Genomic DNA, 24,012 nt, shown 5'->3' with positions numbered 1-24,012 from the left:
TTAGACCACAAATGTTTATTCTGCAGCTCACATCTCCACCGGTGTGAGGAAGAACTGCATTCAGAAACATTAATGCCATTATAACAGGTGCACAACACTGATCACAGACTCAATTCTTCAAGGACTGACAGAAACGAAGCATCTTTTGGTCATGGATATGAGAACGTTCGCTTTGTTCGATATGGTGTTGAAAGAAAATGAAACCTTCACTGGCCAGTTTTTAAACTTCTATGAAAGATAAAATGTAAATCATGATCATCTATAAACGTGTTGCTCTTGTGATCTTTGGCTACATATAAAATATTGTACTGTGAGCAGTGACTATATAAAGATGTATAAGCAGGCACTTGTTATGAGGTACTACCACAGCGGTCAAATCTTTTATTATAACAACCATTTAAATGTATAGTTTAATGAAACCTAAAGCTGTGATTGTCAAATATTTAATATCACTTAAAATTCTTCTCACATCATTTGAACTCAAATCAATATTTCCATATATTTATTTATTTGGGAAGTAGTACAGTCAGCCAGTTATAAAAATAAAAAAAAATAAAAAAAACTTTGGGTTTATTTTGGGATGACATTAATTTCCTGTTTTTTTATTATAAAGAATATATGTGTATCCTAAGCATCCACATACAAGTGTGTAAATATTTGCTGGTAAAACTCACAGTCACGGCTACAAAAGCACACCACTGTAATATTGTGCAATACACTAGACACTCCGCTAGTCCTTCATGTCCTGTACTTTCTCCTCCACTAGGAAATAAATTGATCTTTGTGAACTGAATGACTCTCACAGACACAACAAGAAACAAACACAAACAACAAATGGAGTGTGACTTCATTTTAGAAACGGTTTCATTGCACACAGCATTTAAAAACAAATGTGAGGAGTGACAAGGCACAGTATTACACACATCACTGGAGCAAAGGTATAAAAATAAATAAATAAAATACATTTTGTATATAATAAATTAAGCCTAATTAGACCATTAGTTTATTTTGCATTGTGACGATATTCACAGCACAATTCAGCACATTTATCACTAAATTCCCATTACTATAATGGCCGAGTTTTGTTTATAATTCTCAGTTGCACTATATTAGAGACAAATGTCAGGAAATACAACAAAATACTATTATGTGTAAATACTTTAAAATTTGAATGAAGTATTTGTCCATATTTTATTAGTGCATTACTGGTAAAAAGTGCTTCATTGTGAAGAAAATGTCAAAATGCAACAAAATCCTAAAGATCTTAAAAGCAGGCTTAATTTTCTTTATGCACAATATTATTTTGCATTTATTTATTTTGATTCTGGGGTGAAATGTGACCTGGACATGTAAAATTCATCCCAAAAACTGAAAATGCAATTTAAACAAGGGGTCAGAAATATGAATAAATACTAGAAGTTGCAAAAAAAGAAAAGAAAAGAAAAGAGGAGTGCCTAAAACAGAAGAATGAAAACTCCCTCAGACTTCCTTGTTTTTGTTCCGTCTCTCTCTGTCTGGTATTTTGTCGTGTTCATCTAGTCTACAATGGGGCTGTGAGAAACTCCGGGCCAGTCGTACATGTCGGGTGCGAATGAATCGTACTGGATATCCCACAAAACTGATCTGACGTACGCTTCCTTATCCACAGGCTCTGGGTATCGGAACGCCATTCCTTTTGAATACACGTACTCCACCACCTGTGCACAGAAACACATGCCTTAGCAGTCGGTTATGGTACACAACAAATGACATTCATGTAATTTGAAGAGTTCAGATGCAAAAGCCTCTAAGTGCCATCTGAAATTTTCTTCTAGAATGATCATTTTTATCAAGCTCGTATATTTAAGTTCAAAAATTTCACTTTAATGGCAATGAAAATTACCTATTAATTGTCATTTAAGTGAAATTACTGAACTTAAATATACAAGCTTGATAAAAATGATCATTTCTAGAAGATCATTCTGAACTCTTCATATATATATATATCCCACAGGAAAAAAATATTAAAATTATTTTTGACAATTAGGCACATTTATCACCAAATTCTTATTACCATAGGGAACATGGATATTCACTTCCGAGTTTTGTTTTTAATTCCCATTATTCTCATGGATTCTTATCAGATTCTCATTACTGTAATGATTTAACTGTATTAGAGTGAAAAGGTGTAATGCAAATGTAAAATGAATTGTACACATATTGTATATCACGCACACAAAACGTGGCATTTGTCATTTGTGTCTTTCATATACGTATATTGCGTTTATACTAACAGTGCAGTTTATGAATACTTTAGCGCATGTTAGACTGAAACGGGCAGCACATATCCATCAGGGTATCTGCAGGATTTTTAAAATCAAACGTAAGGCTTTTTAAGATCGTTTTTTAAGACTTGCACAAATAAAATGAATCCCTTAAGCCCTGAAGACATTTTTAGAGTTGTTTTTTGTGAGTGACATACACAAAAGTAAAGACTCATAAATCCAAAACTATAGCAAGGAGCGTCAAAAGGTAGGTCTCATTTGATAGAAAACTTTCAATTTCAAGAGATTTTTTTTTGTTACATTTGGACACTCTCATGCTGAGAAACTGCTGATAAAAGACACACAAAAAAAAGTGTGCACAAGGAAAATTTTCTATTTGCCAGGCAATAACTAGGAGAAAATAATCATCTTTCTTGGTGAAGTTCTGCTTCTGGATCAAATGTTGTGGTGATAGCATCAAAAGTAATCAAAAGTTACAGCATTTGGAACCAAGGTTGCCTTTTTGTTTAGCCCTTGACACCCGTTTTATGTGTTATAACTCCAAGAGAGAATATCTTTAGATCTAAGAGGCAGATTATGGTGAGTTTGGACTTTTCAATTGTGAGAATCTGCTGTAAATAATGATGTGCCATTTTCGGAGCATGTTTCGTATGATCTGCAACGATCGGAGCATGTTTCATGAAGTTACGAGCGAAAACGTAACATAAATGCTGCATCCGTACATTATTATATATATATATGGATATACGCATCCGTATATTATTTACATATGGCTTCACGCACAAAAACTCACTCAAGTTTAGTCAAAGCCCAAAACATTTATACTTCTTGTATTCTACCCAGTGAGACCAATTGACAATATGTCTCAATTGACATATGACTACCTGAGTCTGAGTATCTGAGAAAGTCATATACACCTAGGATGGCTCGAGGGTGAGTAAATTATGGGATATTTTTCATTCTTGGATGAACTAACACTTTAAGGCTTTTTAAAGACTTATAAAGAGGTCAGGGACCCTGACCTACTGTACACACGTTTACTTGGTAACCAAACGTGTCCTAAACACTGTGTCCTAGGACTGTGTCCTAAACACACACACAGTCTCACCTTGATAGCCATCTGTAGTGACACCTCTCTGATGTTGGACAGCGGTGGATACAGTCGGCCCTGACTCAGCTCTTCATCTGTGAGCTGATCCGCCAGCGTCTAAAACAACAAAACCACTGTTTTATCAAATATTAAATATTAACTAGAACAAGTTCTGCTTTTTACAGTCATGCAATGCAGGGCTAATAACTTATAAACAGTAATTGGGCTATTCGTGATTAAGCTATATTTAATTCATTGCCATAATTTAACCGATTATGCTAAACAACCGTTTCAGCATATACTGTACTTGTTCAGTAATCATGCAATCAGGGGTGAAAGAGCTGGTGATTTAAAAATAAAGCAGCTTGTTGGACTATAATGTACAAAATATTTCACAAACCACATTATTTATTAGAGAAAAGAATGTTTATAGAAACCAGAGTGTTTATGATTATGATAATAAATTACAATAACATGATAACAAACAGCTTTTTTCAGCTAAAATAACCAGAAGCGGATGACACCGGGAGCCAGACACATTTAAATTACAAATAGCCACAGTTGCTCTTACGTTATAATGAAGGTGGATACTTTGGTCTTTGTGTATTTACCTTTGCAGCCTCAAGAAAGACTGTATCACTGATGTGTCGGACTCCACTGAGTATAACAGCCAGAGCTACACCTGAAATCACAATTACAACCTACAGGTCAACACGAGATGACCTGGACAGGCCAATCTCTCCCCATTATTACTAAACATCTTAATATGCTTGTTAAATATTAGCGACTTCAAAATGTAGATGTGTTTAGAGCTAACCACCAAAACATCCATTAATATATATAAGACAATAATTATTACTATAGTATTAATACCAGGGAATATATAAGCATTGTTGCCCTGTCCAGGGGTCAGTATTCTGCCATCTTCTAGTGACACCGGCCCAAATGGACTGCCGCTGGCGAACAAACACCGACCCTGTAACAGAAACAGTTGCATTTCCATATTCATACGGGTATGACAATCCATGTCCACATGAGATCGGTGTATGACTACAGGTGTGAATGTATTTTATCTTTGATTATAAAACAAAGCATTTAAATATCATCATCTCACTAAGATATTATTTGGAGATAGAGTGAAAACTGATATTTATGCAAGGAGTCTGCTATACTATTATAAATATCTCACTTATTTTACATTACAATCAGAGTTTTATCTTACTTTTTTGCTATATAAATATCAGCATCTGCACCGAATCACATATTTCTGCTCGGTTTGGGCCTCTGAATTGAACTGAACTGTATCCATATATCCATATTCTCACTATATAATATGAAATGAGCCATAAAAAGTCTTGTGTATCAAATAAAAATACTAAAACGATTTTAAAAAAAACATACGCAAACTTCATATGTAATTGACATATGCAAAAAATAAATAAATCATATGTCAGGCATCAAAGGGTTAATGCATTCCTGCTATTTTACCTGTGTGAGGCTGTACGCATCTTCAGCTGTGCATTCTGCTTTGGCAGTGGGGTTGCTCAGGGCGAAGATAATCGGATGCTCATTCAAGCTGCCCATTGCTCTGATGACATCATGAGTGAAGAGCCGGCCGGCCCCTGACACACCTGTTTACATTGAGAAAGAGGTCAAACATATATACACATATATTAATAAAGGATTTATGGGTTATGCATGATGCATTCAGCTTTATGCATAACAAAACTATATGCAAACAAAAGGCAACAAAAGGAGCTTGTTTAATTCTAGGTCATGAAAAACTAAATGTCAACTGTTGAGGTGCAATCCTTGACTAGCATTAAAAGGTAAGGTTAAACAGATTGATGTTGGGTTGGATTTCAGCGCGAGATGTAGAGGAGCAGCTCGTCTTACCGATGATCGCTGTGGGTTTAATAACATTGACTGCATCTAAGAAGCTTTTCACGTCCCCAGGATCAGAGTGAACAAAAGCCTCCTGATTACTGTCTGTCTCATAAGCTCTGCCCTATAAAACAGAGAAACACACACAGGATTACTGGAGGACTCTCAAGCATGTGAAAGAAGAACACATTGGTCAATGTCACAGATTTTCTATTCCTGTTTAGAGTTCTTAGAGGAGACTTGTCATGTGAGCTCAGATTACTAAAATACTGCAACAGCATTTGGGTGTTTTCAGAGACAGCAAATGAACTTGAACTAGTCTGAGTTCTGAGAACTGAAAGAGACAGAGACAGCAAACAACCACTCAGTGTTATTTTTGTATTTTATTAGTTTTTATTAATATTTTGATTTAAGTTTTTTTTTTTTTTGTAATTTTGTGTTTTTTATAAATATTACAGTTTGGGTTTATTTATTTATTTCAGGTTTATTTTTATTTTTCCAGTAAGTGATTTTAGTGCTTCAACTTAAACTTTCAAAACTTTTTCATGTAAAATTTATATTTTATTTCAGCTTTTTTAAATCAGTAGGTTGGTAACAAGATTTGATGACTTCAACTTAAATGAACAAAAAAAAATCCTTTCCAAAAAAAGTAATCGATTGTCGAGTTCACGCGCGTGATCATAGGTACTAAACCTATGCGCGTGAACTCGACAATTAATTACTATGGACTTCGACCGAAAACAGGATGTAAATACAGGTATGTGCGCTGGCTGAAATAACATCATTTTTATTCATATCTTTCACATCTACTGCAGTCAGATTCACCCATTAAAAAGAGGATAACACAGTGTAGGCAACACGGATTTTTGTCGTTGTTCTCTGTACTGACAGCACTCCAAATGTCCAAAAAAATGAGCTCAATGTTAAAATTGACCTGAGTTCTCCTTTAACAAAATAACTTGAATGGAGTCAATGTCTCATTCCTTAATTGTGTGTGTGAATAAATCTTTAAAATGAATTATTCAATGGCAAACAATGATTTACTCTTATTTTGAAACCGTTATACCAAAAATCTAAACTTTTCTCCCAGTACATTTACATGACAGCTGCTCTCTCCGGATCAGCGGCAGTGCAAACGCAGATTTGAATTTTGCAGTATATATATATTAGGGGTGGGCGATATGACCTAAAATTAATATCACGGTATTTTTCATCTTTTGAACGGTGACGGTATAATATCACGGTATAACTTTTTTTTTTCACCAATAAAGAAAGTTTCATTGATTTACTCCTTGATATTTATTCCTTTATAAGCAGTTATATATTACTGTATTCTAAATATAATTAGCCTATGTTTTATCCACAACTTTAAATGCTTTAATTTAGGCTATTTTGTAACAGCGCCACAGTTTAGCGCACCACGTAGAACACTCGGGAACCACACCTGTGGCTGGCTGCACTGCTGCTTCGTGCTCAGTAAGGAATATAGGTAGTAATCTCTATGTGTCTGTCTGTCCGTTTGCATTTTGATTATTTCGAGAACCGTTCATCCAATCAACTTCACAAGGGAGTGCAGTGTCGCATTTGGTGCAATATAGACAGACACGCGAGACGCGACACGTTCAGAATTAATAGTAAACTACAGAACAGCGCGAGCGGGAAGCGGCGCACCTCACGCGAGCAGGGCGGCTATATTCTCCGAGAACGGACACTGCACTAGTGATATAAAACGCACACAGTCTGTTAATTAAGCAATACTTTTAAGGTAGTCTAATATTTTTCTGACTAACAAATTACTGACACAGTAAAGGGTAGATTTAAATAAAGAAAAACGAAATTTAAATAAAGAAAAACGAAATTTAAATAAAGAAAAAAACGAAATTTAAATACAGAAAAAATGAAATTTAAATAAAGAAAAACGAAATTTAAATAAAGAAAAACGAAATTTAAATAGGCCTAAAGAAAAACTAAATTTAAATAAAGAAAAAACGAAATTTAAATAAAGAAAAACGAAATTTAAATAAAGAAAAACGAAATTTAAATAAAGAAAAAACGAAATTAAGTTTGCCTAAATTAAAAACTAGATTAATTTAGATTGATAATAACGGGTAAAAAGTCTAATACATTTTGTTTATTCTATTTTCCACAATGTCAAAGCAACAGCAGCAATACAAGCTCAGACATGCACTTCGGTTCATACAAACTCCGCTGTTCTGCGCTCTAGCCAGAGAACACTCTTGTTGCAGGAACACTCAGGCGTCGGTTCTATTTCTAGCATGCACGCGTTTTCCGCGTGGCTCGAGCCGCGCCTGAGACGCGTGTCTCACGCAGGCAGTGTGCAAACTCCAACCTTTTAACATGGGAGCCGAAATAAAAACAGACACCCAACGCAGCTGAGACTCTCACGCCAGCAGCCAGTGTGTCGCCGGCCTTATTCAAGCACGAATGAGAACCGTTTCGCGGGGGATCCCAGGTGTCAATAAAACAAAAACAAAAACGTTTTTTCGTTGTTGTTTTATAAATGCTCTGACAATTGTTTAATAAATGTTCAATCAAAATGCAAAACATCGCGTCTTTTTTTTATTTGTATTTTTTATTTTTATTTTTTTTAGTCGACTAATCGTTGTGCAGGACAGGACTTTGGTCGACTAAGCATTTCTTTGGTTGACTACAGCCCTAATGTAAATGCAGCCGTTCAAGGAACATAATTGATTTATTACGGTATTGACGGTATTAGAAAATCCATGTCGTGGCGCAATGTCACACCGGTGATGACTATGACACCGGTGTACCGCCCACCCCTAATATATATATATATATATATATATATTGCTGTGATGTAGTTAAGCTGGCTCTTTTCTTTTCTCTTTTGGCTAGTAGAAGTTATGAATAGTCAGTAACTTAAAAAATGAGCAGTCAAATTGTTTTCAAACCCCTTATATATTTACATACATACATATATACACATTCATTTTAGTGAATCGGTTCATTGAACTGGTTCAAAACCTGGATTCACAAATTGTTTACATTCCATTTTTGTAGAAAATCTATTTTAATTAAAGTAAGCCTCATTAATACTATTGTATATGTATACTATTCATAGTATTAGTTATTTTAACCTTTACCTTATACATTTTTTCATGAATGATGAGAGATACAGTGTTACTACTTTTACAAATGATGAGAGCCAACTTTGTTTCTGAGCTATTTTTGCAAATACTTTAATTTAGTGAGATATTTTGTCACAATGTTCAGATATGGTGTTAGAATATTGTATACACATTTTAAAGCACACTCATACTCTTACTCCATGTTCACTCACCTTTACTAACAGACCATATTTGTCAAACATCCAGATCTTTTGTCTGGCATCTGCCTGAGACACCCCTGACTCCATCATTGCCATGGTGATCAGGTTAGCAATTCCCAGAGCTGCCTACAAGTGAAAATTGCTTAAAGCTTAAATACACAGGCTATGCTGAAGTTTAATCTCAAAGCAAATCACACAGATTAAAAGACAGAGTTTGCATCATTGTGGCTTTAAACTGTGTCATGTGGGCTCACCTCCCCAGCCCCCAGAAACAGAACTTTGTGTTCGGTTATTGGCTTCCCTACAACGCGCTGAGCCGCCAGTAAACCTGCCAGAGCAACGGCTGCAGTGCCTGTGACACACAAACGCATCGGCAAACGATCATCAGATTGCATTTCTTGAAGAAAATACCAATGCTTGTAAGGAAAATGAGGACCAATCACAATTCAGTATGCAAATATGATGATGACATAATTATTCTCATTTAGATTTTGAAAATGTTGTAGTATATTTTTTACTATCTTATAGTAAAGCAACAGCATAAACGGTACACTGAAAAAAATGATTCATTGACTTAGTTGAATTTGCTAAAAAAAATTATGTTAATTGGTTCCACATAATTAATTTTAGCTACATTTAAACAAATGCATTACGTTGAACTAAGTTCAGCTTAATGCATTTGTTAAAATTTAGCTAAAATCAATTGTGTGGAACCACTTACGATAAAAACATTTAGTAAATTCAATGAATTTACTAAAAAAAATTATCGTAAGTGGTTCCACACAATTGATTTTAGCTACATTTTAACAAATGCATTAAGCTGAACTTAGTTCAACGTAATGCATTTGTTTAAATGTAGCTAAAATCAATTATGTGGATCCAATTAACATAATTTTTTTTAGTAAATTCAACTAGTCAATGAATCATTTTTTTCAGTGTACCTGATGAGTTTAAATCAATAAGTATAAGTACTAGTGATTCTTGCCTTAGCAAGTACTGGTACTCACCCTGGATGTCATCGTTGAAGGTGCAGTACTTCTCACGGTATTTCTTCAGGAATCGGAAAGCGTTGTGATTGCCAAAGTCCTCAAACTGGATGAGGGTGTCTTGTCCGTACTTGTCCACCACAGCTTCCATGAACTCATCTATGAGATCGTCGTAGCGCTGAGAGCGGTCACGCCGCTGGTACAGACCCATGTAGAACGGGTCCCTCAGTAACTTCTGCAGAAACACACAAGAGCACAAACACACATATAAAATAGCTATTTTTTTTAAACCATCTGTAGAGTAAACATACATTTACAATGAACAAGGCTTTACAGAGTGCTTGACTCTTGCATTCAAAATTTGAGCCTGATGAATCTTGACATTGTTAGAAGAACGGTTGCCAAACATATAACATGCTAGAAACATAATCACTATAATGATCCAATGGATGGATGGATGGATGGATGGAGATATATATATATATATATGTTGGAATGATGGATGGATATATATATGTCGGATGGATGGATATGTCTGATGAATGGATAGATGGATATATGTCGGATGGATGGATGGATATACATGTTGGATGGATGGATATATATGTTGGATGGATGGATATATGTTGGATGGACGGATGGATATATATGTTGGATGGATGGATATTGGATGGATGGATGGATGGATGGATGGATATATATGTTGGATGGATATATATGTTGGATGGATATATATGTTGGATGGATGGATGGATATATGGTGGATGGATGGGCAGACAGACATCTAGATCTATAGACCTTATGCACCAGAGAAACAAGGGCGCCACCATCTTTAGAATATTGTCTTTGAACTTCCGTTTTTGCAGTCGCTCTGTATATTCCTATGGCATTGCTGTCCAGGAGTAATTAGCTTTTGAAGTGGATTTACTTAATATAAAGTTAACAAAAGTTAACGAAAGTTATCATGAGGATTGTAATGTTTAAACCAGATGTCTTAACAAATGTCAGTAGACCGGGAAGATTTTAAAACGAGCCATTCATTCATAAATACGCAAGATCGCTATGAAAATAAAACCGGAAGTCAAAAGACAACGAGCGCAGCGCTGAAAAGGGGCGGGGCTACATAAGGTCTATAGAGTCATCAAGTCTTGTTACACGAATGGTTTGGGAATGAATGGTTGCCAACCTCATTATCTGTGCCCACATCAATGCAGACCGGCAGGCAACTCTCAGGCCGGATTCCAGCGCAGGCCGTATAAAGACACAGCTTTCCTACAGGAATACCCATACCATACACTCCCAGATCCCCCAGACCCAGGATACGCTCACCGTCCGTCACCACTACAGCCTACAGACACACAGAGATGAATGATTCCTCACTATACTAACAAAAAGTCTCTTAAGAAATCAAATTAATACATACATCACAGTCTTAAAGGGATAGATCACCCAAAAAACAAAATGTCATCATTATACTTGTTTGGAACGACATGAGGGTAAATAAATCATGACAGAACTTGCTAATCAAAAAGTGACATCAAACATGCACTTCAATAAAAATCAAAAAGTACTGGAATGTTGAAATCCAATACCTTGACAGTGGTTTCCGGCCAGTTATCCAATATGGAACGAACATGTCCTTTATCCTTAATGGAGATAAACAGACCTCTGGGGAGAATAAGACAAAAACTTCAATCTCTCTAACACTCAAGCTGTATTTCTGAGATAAGCTCCTCCATAACAACTACGGCTGTCACTTTACGTTCGAAAATCGATTGCACAATCAGTCGGACCAACCAACACAAGTTTCGAAAACGAAAACAGGGAATCGATTTGAACGGTCTTTTCTCGGCGCGCGTCCAGCTCGTCACAATACGCCCGCAGTGAACGCGCGTCACACAGCAACTGCAGGCTCTGACAAACACACATAACAATAACAGCAAATTATCCTTCTGCATAATGTGTCTCTTTTTACTACAAAAATGTGAATTCTGCCCTCATGCATACAGATACAGATTCGGGCTACGGTCAACAATCGCCTACGTAGGCAAAATTTGTTTGACATTTCTAACCGTAAACACAGCCATGTTGAAGCCTGCAGTAATGTTTTTCATTGATGTGATGGCAGTCTACTCTGCTTATTGTTTTTCGAGAATGTTGCACTCCTGTTTGTCATTGTGCATGAAACTTCACGCCAATAAATCAACAGGAATATTGCTGACTTGTGCGCGTCTCAAGCGCCCTCTTTACGTTCGTCCTAATGCCTGTTAGTTGTCCGTGGATTTGCCCATATTTGGCGTTTAATATGGAAGCATCTTTAGACATGGAAAATCGATTTTACAATCGATTCAATGAACACTTATGTCTCAAAAATCGAACAGGATTTTTTCACAAAAGTGACAGCCCTAATAACAACAACAACAACAACAAAAATAGTCCTAACTACATACTAAACCAAACTTTTCTTTGAATGTGCATCTACTTTTAGCTACACGTTGTCATACATAATTTCACTTAACCCTAAATACACAGTAACAGTTGTTTTTTTGTGTACATGATTGGATGTAATGTTAACTAGCGGTTCAGTGTGTCAAAGTTTAGATTGGTAAACACCCTGATTGACTCAGAGTTGAAGGATTCAAACAGGACTATTCATTAAACAGATTCAAACCAATAACTTGCTAGGTTAAAAGTTGTATTGAATGATTCATTAAAAACTGGCTCGTAAGATTTATCTGCTGACCACTCAGCCTACACTGGTCAAGCTGTGTTTGTTCTTGCATGCAGCCAGTGAAGACAACTCATATTACAACATTCTTCACATTCAATTCTGACAGGAAATGTTCTTTTGACTCTTCAATTTATTTTGATGTGATGCTGTAAAGTGCAAACTGCACCAAAGGCACTCAAAAGGAAGTTATTCTCTATATCAGTGAATCCCTGAAACACCTCCATTGTAGTTTTGAGTTTTCTTCCAGGAATGAAAACATCACAATATTCCTTATAATTACCACCCAAGGCATATGCAAAATAAAGGGGATGAGGCCTGGTTGAGTTAGTTAATACTCCTCATTATGGTAAGGGACGGGACATTTCCCCAAATGCGTTAGAAGCGCTTGACAAATCACAACACACTGATCCAGCCAACCAATCAGAACACATTACGATTTTCGGAAGGAGGGGGTCCTTAGAGACATGAACTAAACAGAGCGTTACTGACAGACTGGAAAGAGAGGAGCTGCAACAATGACAAATATTTGAAAAACAATGTTTTTTTTGAACATTCAAGCATGAAAACCTGTTCTAGTAGAGCTCAAAAACAAAATCAAGACTTTGTAAAGGTACATAACATTGCAATGTATCTGCCATCTTGCACATCTAAAAATAATTTAAAGACAAGCTGAGAATAAGAGCATGTTGGGCATACAGTCAAGGCTGTGATTATCAAGAAATGGGTTCAATGTATCACAGTTAAATAGTTAATAATTAATGAAGTGTAGCTTACTTGGGTCGCCTGAAGATGTGTCCATACTGCGTACATGCGAGGCCAACAGTTGGCGTGTAGACGATGGGCATGAGAGCTTCGATGTCTTCCATGAGCACGCGGTAGAAGAGACGCTCGTTCCTCTCCTGAATCCCCATTAGGTAGATATACCTGCTCAAATCAACCCAAACATGAATCAAAACATATTTAACATTTTCAAATGAAATAGTACATTCAGCGTAAATATTCAGACTTATCTAATTTTATCTTTCAGGATCATGAAAAGCAGGTTATGATATTTATATGATTATTTGAAGCCACACAGCATCGGGTCACAAAATGCATGTTAAAATTCAGATTTTATATGGACATTTTAGAACAGCTCTTATTATCAGAAATGTGTAGTGATGTGAATGAATGTACTTCTGCAGTGGGTCGGACATCTTCTTCAGGTTTTTCTGGAAACGCATGGCCTGGGTGTCCTGGGTCTCGATCTTTGGTGGTAACAGACCATGAATGCCCAAAATCTGCCTCTCCTTCAAAGTGAAAGCCATGCCCTGTGTGCACACAAATGCACAATGAATGCTTACACAAGATTTGTACTTTTTCACTACAGTAAAACTGTGGGTAATTGCAAGGATGTTCCAAAGTTAAAATAACCCAATCCAAAGGTTTTTTTCAGCTGATTTTTGGCCTATTCAAATTAAATTGGATTAAAAATGTTAACATTTTAAAATGCAGGATTTTTTCTTTATTTATGACAGTAGTCTGAACACTGAAATGATAATGAAATAATATAAAACCTAATCAAGATATAATATTATACAAACCTGATCAAGGCATTTTATTTATTTTCATATCTAAAAATAATTAATGGTTAGATATTATTTTTATTATTTATTATTAGTATAAATTATCATTATTATAAGAATTTTTTATTATTTTTTGGAATGTATTAGATTTCACAAAGTCATTAAAAATAAAATGAATCAGTCACTAAGAGAGTAAAAAATTCAAAAAAATGTATAAGTAAATAATAACAACAACAATAACCACAACAACAAAAATAATAATAATCACAATAAAATACAAAATAAAGTAAAATATATAAAAAGAAATTATAATAAATAAAATAAATCTGATAGTTACAAACCTGATCAATATTATATACATATATTGTTTGACATTATATTCATTATTATTAATTTTTGGAATGTGTCAGATTTCAAGTACACATTCAAGACTACACTGTCAAAAAACAGTTAACATTTTAATGGTGCAACAGCAAAGTTTCTTTGGGTTAGAGAGGTTTGTTCAAAGCCCCAACCATAAATATGAGCAATACTAGTGATGCTTGCCTTAGCAAATGACACAAATTACAGCCAAAGCCATACACACAAAGAAAACTGCAGATGGTCTAATCTAATGCATTGTCTATCACACAGAAGTGTGTGACATATGAAGGGCAGACAACACAATAGGTCATACAGACACCCTGAAACACTGCTTTATGTGTGTCTGGGGGAGAGCCAGAGCAGCCCTGCACTTCTGTATATTAAAACCACACATGACTCTTTGACCTGAGGTGCCACAAATGTAATGCATACATCCTGTGTGTGAGGAGGAAACCCAACACATGGCGTCTACAGGAGGAGATCAAGGCAGAACAGCGACCAATCAGAGTCAGCGAGGGGGAAACACCCATCTATAACATACAGCCCACAGAGGAATTACATTTACTTTACATTCCATATGCCTATGCCTGGAGTGTGTGAACTTATGTTTGTTTGAGCATGTTTGAGTGGTGCGGGACCGTTTATAACAGGGCTGGTGGGTTGCAGGTCTGTTCTGAACAGCAATAAAAAAAATGCTATATATATATATATAAAATATATTTTAAATGCAAATAATAAAAAGCAACTAAATATTGGTGGATAGTTGGTTAGGATATACTTATCAACTTTTAAATGGGAGGAAAAAACACTTCCTATGTCTTTTGTAATTGACGTCAAAGGCATCCAAACTAAGTGGTATTTTGGTGCAAATTCATCTAATTTGGTAAAAGCTTGTGAAATTGGACAGATGATGACAGGGACAAGACTTCATCCTCAAAAACTATAAACAAAAACTACACAAGGAGAAAGAAAACGCAACCCAGACAATTGCAGCAAGGATAAACATGGTTTGTGTTGATTAGTGTTTTGTGAGGTCAATTACTGGCTGCTGAGAGCATGAAGCCATCGAACATTATAGCTTACTTTTGTACAATAAACAATTTTGGTTCAATGTTGGGTCATTGTTTTATGTCCAAAGTAAAATAAGATTGCTGAAGCAAAACCAGCATGGAAATTAAGCACACACCCATGTTTTTCAGGATACGTGGCACTTCTGCTGAGTCACCCCACTAATGTTTTCCAGACAAAAGCATTCAGACCCTCAACTCAAAAGTGTGTATGCATCTACATTGGGGAGTAAAAAACTAGAACTAGCAAAAAGACAATAGTAAACAGTCATTATTAAGTTGAGTTATTGAGTTTATTGCTGTCACTGCAACTGAAATCTTCGCTGTTTTTGTGGCACTTATATAATTTATTTAATTTGAAAGCAGCAAATGAGATGCAAAGTAGATTTCCCAACTCTTCTATATATGATATTGGAAACAATAAAAGAGACATTATGACCGGATGGACAGATTGTATTTAGTCTAACCTTGTTGGTACGTGGGTTGAGCATGAGCGGTTTCCCTTTCTCTTTAGTGTGAACCCATCGGCACATGCTCACACACGGCCTCACACTCATGCTTAGTCTGGACAGCATGGCTGCAGTGATACCGATACACACCTGCAAGAAAGAAAAGAAAGAAATAAAACATACAAAGAAACCCACACTTAATACACCCAAACACCCCAGAGATCATTCAGTTCAGAAGTGTTTGGTAGAAGAGTTTGGCTGTTATCAGGCGATTAGATTTAATTATTATGGCTGTATGTCAGCAGGCATGGATTCTCACACCACAATCTCTGAGAACATTATGAGTCACTGCTGTGCTGATAAACTTTCATGCCAGAGTCCTTATAAAGAATATCAGACAACTCTACAGCCTTTCTACAGGCTGTGACCCTGGACAAGAGAATTACAGTCAACCCTCTACAATACGAGTAAATCACTCGCATAAATAAATGAATAAAAATCAGATATGTTTACCAAAAATATAGGAAGAACAAACAAAATAATATGTGTGGGGAAATAACTACAAAATGTTGATTCTTGGGTGAATTAAAAGCCATGCTATTTACCCGAATGATCTGACAATACTGATCCTTTTACAGTGAGAAAAGATTACACTCAAGTAATGCAAACAAAAACAGTGATGAATAGAAGTTATAAAGCACAAACATTTTAAACCAGCTAAATTATCCTACGCCTCAAATGTCCATTTTAGGATGCAGATGTAAAATCACTGAAGATTCAATCACATACTCAACTCTAAAACAACATAATCAGATGTCTCATGACTGCTGGTTTGCATACGTCTGCATGTGAGCAGTTGAGTATAGTCATGTCAGCACTGCCTGCTTCACTTTACATAGAGGAAGTGAAACTGTGCAAACCCAAAGCCAAACCTTTATACAACAAGAAAACACCTCTACCAGTCACCCACGCTCACTCTTTATCAATTTATTATACTGTGTTCTTCTGGGTCATTAAAAAATCAAAGTGCACACACAGCAGAGGTGGTGGTGTGTATGCTGATATCATCACTGTTGCTAGGTCGGGACTCGGGACTGTTTCATCCAGTGTGATTCACAGCAGAATAATTACAATCACTGTGACTTGAGTTTAAGTGTACCACTCAAGGGTGCAACTATAGGCGCGTTTCCATTACAGATTTGCGCAAAACTTTTGTGATTTTTTCTAAATGTCGACAAAAAACTATTGCGAAATGACGGTGTAAAACTTAATTTTTTCCTCTCGCGATAAGTAAAGTCATTCCAAAAACCATGGCAACGGACGTTGGTGGGTTTATGTACTAATCCCAGCCACTGCACTGGCCATTATTATTAATCGAAGGAGATGTATGTGTGTTTTCCAATCATTAATGGTGAGGAACGACCCTTATTATACCTGTGAGTGGCACATATGAGCTGTTTCTGGGTGTTTCTCCCTCATTTCTGCTTTGAGGTCTTGATTGTGGCATTTATTTGAGGTTTAGAATCCATTATTCCTGTAATTCTTCTGTCTTTTATGAATTTAATAAAGAACTCTGTCTCGTATTCTGTCCAAACACACCATGTCATCTACGTCAGCTGACCTGTAAATGCGCTAAAACTGTTTCCATTGCAGGTTTGCGAAATATTTATTTTTCGAATTGCCTGAAAAACCACCTCATGCGAGCGTAAAAACTTTTTTGCGATAAATGGGTGTTTTTGCGAAATTGACGTGTTTCCATTGGGCGTATTTTCAATGCGCAATTTCAATTTGCATAATTTGAAGGGTAATGGAAACGCGGGTTATGAAGTTCAGGGATCATTCTAAACTGGGACATCTGCATTTAAAGAAACAGTTCACCCAAAACACAAAACACTCCAAGATATTTGAAGCAATGAGGAACAGACAAATATCTGCAAGAGAGCATCTAGCTATAATGCAATTTTACATTTACATTGGGGCTGTGTTAATTAAGTAAATATATACCGGTTTGCTAAAGGATTTTGCACTTAAGTCTTACGAGTAAAAAAATTATATATTTTTATTTCTATGAAAACGCACTCCCCAACGAAATCACCCCAATCATTGTAGAAAGATCAATTCTTTCCAAATCTAACTATTCAAGTAATCTGAAATTTCCTTTATTTTTTTCATATTGCAATATATAATCACAGAAAAACAAAATATCACAGTGTAAGTTTTTTCCAATATCTTGCAGCTGTAATTTACATTTTATACTTTTGGCAGATGCTTTTATCCAAAGTGCCTTACAATACATTGAAGGTCTATATATCAGTTCATGCATTCCCTGGGAATCGAACCCATGATCTTGGCATTGCTATCGGCATGCGATACTGTTTGAGCTACATCTATGCCTTTATAGCACATATAAAAATTAAGTACTTGTAATAAGATTATATTACGTTTTAAAATCCTTGTGATCAGACGGCAGTTACTTTTACTGATTACATGTTATTCTCACAATGACAGTAAGTTACTCAAAAATTCATTGATTCTCGCTACTACTACTTTTGTATCTTTTACATTTTCCTTTCTAAAAGCCTTCTGCTTATACATGTTCAGAAGGTCTTTCAGGTTTGTGAAATTGCACACACAGACCAGCCACTGGTCATGTGCCGATCACTGATAACTGAGACCAACACAGCATTCATTTAACCGTGTATTACTGTCTCTGGAAGGCTTTTGTCATTAAAACACATTCAAATGTACAAATTCACATAATTTAATTTACATGCAATGCAGGGATTCCCAAACATTTTTTGTCAGCTGAGCCTCTTTGACCTAATATATTTACATGAAGTAAGCCCTTAGATTATAGGTTAATACGTTAGGTCAATAATAAAATTAATCAATATGATAATATTAACCCTCTGGGGTCTGGGCTGTTTTTGGGGCCCTTGAGAAGTTCTGACATGCCCTGACATTTGTGCTTTTTTCAGTTGCTTATAAACATATTAATGGCAAAGGTGTAAATTCACTCTATAAAGCACAAACAGGGCTACAATAATATGTGAGCCACGTGTATGTACATGTTTTCATTTTTGAGAGAATAATGTTTATGCATGGATATTGAAAAAACTAAAAACTAACATTTCTGAAATAAGGCCACAAAACACATAGTAAATATGTGTCAATAAGACTTTTGACTAATGGATGTCCTCGCCTAGAATTTTTTCTTCAAAATTATGTGAAAATAGTCTTGCTTTATCGTTCACATAAAACCATACATTGATTTAAATTGATGTAAAACAGGTTTTGCTTGGAAAGCCAATATGCGAGGGGGGCGTGAACGAGGAGTGGTTTACACCTGAGAAATACAATGTCCCACCCACTCTGCATAATGATGAGCCATTCACTCAGGTGTGAAACTGACTGAGCCACAATGCAAGGACAAAAGATATATTTAGAAGAAGACTTATATTGACCATTTAAGATTTTGCTTACATCTATCTTGTAAATATGTTTAGCTATTTTATTAAAAAGGTTACAATTACAACAATAATTACAATTTCAACAATATTTCAAGTGTACTTTCTTTGTAAAAAAAAAATGATTATAGGCCTACATTTGTATTCATTAGTTTGAATTTAGTCAACATTGGAACAGCTAACATCTTAGTTGATGACTTATTTTTGACAAAAATAGTAATTTATATATAGAAATTGCTAAACAAAAGCTTATTTGACGTGGCAGTATATTCTACAGTAAAAACTGTACCCAAATCTAGTCAACAAGATGTTGTCTTTCATATTTCGCCTGACTGTAACGTTGTTTTCATGAAATATTAGGGCATATTGTTAATTTGCAGTTTAATACGTTGCTTATACAAATAGCCTACATTTTATTTCAACATATTTCAGTCGATTTTTACTCATCTCAGTATAGCAATACAGTTTGCTAAAACATCATCATTCATTCACACACGCGATTTAAATTTAACTTCTGGCAAAGATGAAGTTGACGATAGGCTTTTGACTCGCGATCTTCGCAGTAGGCTAGTGAACGAAATCCAGGAAATTTGTTAATGAAAAAATTATTAAAATTAAGATACAATTGATACAAAACGAAATTCGTTTTAAAGAAAGGATTTGTACTTTCTGTTTTGAGGTCTCTGTGAAAGTTTGAAAGTCTTGTAGTGCTTTTTTTAGAGCACTCGCGTCCATAATGGAGAACTGTCACATAATATTGTTTTTTGCCAGCTGTGGTAAACAGCGCGCATCTATGCCGTTCATTCATTCATAAACAGAAACCCGAGAAGGAAAAACTTACTAGTATTCCTCAGCTCGTATTCCTCGTATTCCTCATTATTCCTCACAGCGCTGCGAGAAGGTGTAAACAAGTAATGTTCTGAATAAACTTGTGTTTTGGTTTTCTCGAGCTGATGGGGGCTTCACAGGATTGCGCGGATTACCTCAGCCATTTGCGTTTGAATAGCGTGCGCTCTCCGTGGGCGGAGTCACATTACATTTGAATTAGCTCTAATGAGGTCGACTGGAATCGCTCTCTTTTAATACAGATTTCACAAGATGAGAATATTTGTTTTTTATATAAATTACTTCATTTAAAAGAAGAGAATTCAAGCTTCATGCCTGTGTGTCTGTATGCCTGTTTGACTGAGTATTCACTGAGTTATTGCTCATTTTCGGACGCGTTTCAGAATGGACTTTACTGGCAGAGAGAAGGCAGAACTATAATGGTCACATGACATGCAAGTAAACATAAAATATTTCATCTTTTTAGTAGGCCTAAGTGTTTTTTATTTTACATCATGATTTAATTAGTAATTAGTAATTTAATTAAAAGCTATTAAGTAATTTACTTAATAGCTGTTCATTAAACTCATGAACATCACGAACCCCAGTCTGGGAAACCCTGACGTAATGTAAGATTTAATGCACTTCAAGTTCATGTTGTTGATAACAAAGAATCGAATATATATGAAGGTAATATGATGCCATAAAGAATCGCATGCGCAGGGTAAGATTTGTGAAAGTGTGCATAATATTGCAAGTGTAAATGAAATTTGTGTGTGCAAGAGAAGATTTGTAAAGGTGTAAATCACCTTTCAGGTGTAAGAAAAAAAAAATTGCAACATTTTACTGTTATTCGTAAGTGTAATGCATGTATTGTGAAACTGCAGCTTCATGCTTGCGCGAAATAAACAGGATCTGTATTCTTCTGACTTCCATTTTTCCGCACTTACACTTTTGGTTCAGTATTTGATATATTTTCTTTCTCTTTGTATTTTTATATCAATATGGTACAATAATATAATCCTATTCAAATCAATGTGATAAAGGAGTTAAAGGGTTAGTTCACCCAAAAATGAAAATTCTGTCAGTAATTACTCACCCTCATGTTGTTCCAACCGCGTAAGACCTTCGTTCATCTTCGGAACACAAATTAAGATATTTTTGATGAAATCTGAGAGCTGGCTCACTTCTCCATAGGCTGCTAGGTGACCGAAACTTGCTGGCCCAGAAAAGTTATTAAAGAGATCGTTAATATAGTGCAAGTGACTACAGTGGCTCAATCTTAAGTATATCAAGCGACGAGAATACTTTTTGTGCGCAAAAACAAACAAAAATAACGACTTTATTCCACTATTCATTTCCTTCTCTCTGGGCCTCTAGTTGGTTCACGTAGTGTTTCTGCGCGTCTGTGTTACACGTCACCACGTAGGCTCACAATTGGCTGACGCTGGTCATGTGTGTGATGCGTGTTGACGTGCAACACAGACGCGCAGCGCAAAAACACTACGAGGCCCAGAGAGAAGGAAATGAATAGTGGAATAAAGTCGTTATTTTTGTTTGTTTTTGCGCACAAAAAGTATTTTTGTCGCTTGATATACTTAAGATTGAGCCACTGTAGTCACTTGGACTATATTAACGATCTCTTTAATAACTTTTCTGGGCCAGCAAGTTTCGGGCACCTAGCAGCCTACGGAGAAGTGATCCAGCACTCAGATTTCATAAAAAATATCTTAATTTATGTTCCGAAGATGAACAAAGGTCTTACGCGGTTGGAACAACATGAGGGTGAGTAATTACTGACAGAATTTTCATTTTTGGGTGATCTAACCCTTTAAAAGGATTTTAGGACACCCTAAACGTATCCCAGAAAACAAGGCTGTTCCTCCCATGACCTATGACCTTTCACATGTGACACTGAGGGTTATTTTAGGGATCGAATGGGAAGTCACACGAGATCTGCCTGACGTCTTCTTTGCTCAGTAAAAACAAACCGATGATTTGGCAAAGCTTCACATCAAAGTTGATGAACACATCCTGAGCAAGCAAATGCAATGCTTCTGCCATCATTTCTGCGATTTATGGAACTACATCAAATGAATTGCATGCAAGTGACTTGATTAAGGGATAAGGAGGTTATCCATTAAACCTAAAGCATTGAGGATACCAGCCCAGATCTCAAAACACTAATTCACACTACCCATAGAAGTAAAAGTAGTATGAGAAAATGGATTTCTTTGACCACTACAATCAGGGTTTGCACTTACACACTTTCAGTTAATAGCTTAGAGATCTTAAAGGGATAGTTCACCCAAAAATGAAAATTCTGTCTTTAATTACTCATCCTCATGTCATTCCAAACCCGTAAGACTTTTGTTCATCTTCGTGACACAAATGTGACAAAAATCTTTTTTAATGAAATAGTTATTAATGACAGAATTTTAATTTTTGGGTGAACTAACCCTTTAATGGAATGCATTAATTTAATGCACTGCTTTTCTTTTCTTTTTTCTCTCTCTCTCTCTCTGCTGAAATGGAAATTTCCGACTCAGTGCAGTAGAAAATAAATAATTTTGAGATAACAGCCTTTAAAAATACAGTATGCTGTGCAATTTAAATACATTACAGATTCAAATAGAGATAAAGCAAACACATGTGTATTTTGGATGTTTTCTTTCCACTATTCTGGAAGAAGCAAAACAGCCCAACATCTCAAAACCAGTGGATGAAATAAACGTTACCAGCTTAGATCTTAGATTTATTTTAGACTAACTTATCTATCTTTAATCTTAGACCTACTGAAAAGATTTCCTGCTCTGAAACCGTTAAAGCAGCAAACCCTAAGAGCAACAGGTGTAGAACCACATTATTGATCATATTAACTTATACAGTAAACCCAACCTTTAACGTCTTATTTGATAATAATGTACACAATATAAAATGTGATGCGCGTGAATCTAATATTTGAATGAAGTGGTTTAGTGTGGTGATGATGATGACAGTTGCTGTTCAGCTAAGCTAACAAAACGGTCAAAACATTCAATGTATCCCCTCCAGAACTCTCACAAAGGATATCTCAAACTTTACCTTTTCCTTTGAACGTCTCAGAGTCCGCTGGTCACAATAATGCGCGAGTACACATTATATTTAATATAAATTACATGTACTGGTCTTTTATCACTGCGTCAGGCCGTGCAGAGTGAGTGACAGTCGCGAGCCTTCTTGGCACGAGACATTCACACACACATACGCCGACAGCCAATCAGAAGGAGGAACGCCATATCGCTTGAATTTACCGTAAACCTCAGTATATAAAGCGCAGTTACAACTGACCACAGAAGCGGAAGGAAAATGATGAAATTACCGTAAAGATCTTACACAAACAAACCTCGTTCCTCAGTTTTTGCAAGTCAGACTTGACTTGCAAGTTAAAGAAAGACTAAATCTGTGGAGTTTTGCATTTTAGTCGTCTATTTTTACTAATAAAGTAAGACAATAATAATATTAAGAAATGTATTTTTGTTATTTATATATTGATTTTAAAATAAAATGTATTATTTAGCCTATTATTAGCAATTCACATAAAAATACACAACTCTATATAATAGTTTTTCAGTGTAGTTTTTTAATGGCTGTTAATAGAAAAAGGATGTTTATGTTTGCATGTTTATTTATTTGATCTAATTAATTTATTAATTGCGGTTTTTATTCTTTATATATTCTGAATGACTTTGTCACTTTTTATTTAATGATTTTATTTGTTACATTACATTATCGAGTTTGGTGAACAAGTATTCAACTTATATTACTGCTTGGACATTTTGAGATAAATTAATGCTTGCTTATCTTTATATACTGTCTATGCTGCTTATCTCTGCGGACGTAAATGCATTACAGAGCGCATGTCTATTCGCTCTATGACCAGAAGAGGCCGCAGTTGAGTTTCTAATTTTGTAGTAGAAGTCCTGCACAACTAAACCAACCATTGGCCATTTGGATGTTTTGAGATAGGCT

At 35.7% G+C, this 24,012-nt stretch overlaps 1 protein-coding gene across 1 annotated transcript; it reads right to left on the bottom strand.

The window, feature by feature from the left end:
- On the bottom strand, positions 1-23,252 carry me2 (malic enzyme 2, NAD(+)-dependent, mitochondrial). The gene is made up of 15 exons (XM_084115443.1): positions 23,086-23,252; positions 15,728-15,859; positions 13,442-13,575; positions 13,040-13,189; positions 11,127-11,202; positions 10,721-10,882; positions 9,556-9,769; positions 8,803-8,900; positions 8,561-8,674; positions 5,251-5,362; positions 4,843-4,985; positions 4,228-4,330; positions 3,966-4,036; positions 3,373-3,471; positions 1-1,697 (listed from the first exon to the last, which is right to left on the bottom strand). The coding sequence occupies exons 2-15, from the start codon at positions 15,833-15,835 to the stop codon at positions 1,536-1,538; spliced, it is 1,746 nt and encodes a 581-aa protein (XP_083971569.1). The 5' UTR covers positions 15,836-15,859; positions 23,086-23,252; the 3' UTR covers positions 1-1,535.
- Between the last annotated feature and the right edge of the window lie 760 nt (positions 23,253-24,012).

This window comes from Abramis brama, assembly GCF_963993115.1.
Source record: "Abramis brama genome assembly, chromosome: 5".
NCBI lineage: Eukaryota > Metazoa > Chordata > Actinopteri > Cypriniformes > Leuciscidae > Abramis > Abramis brama.
Note: the sequence above shows the minus strand (reverse complement) of the source record. Positions and strands in the feature narration are given on the sequence as shown.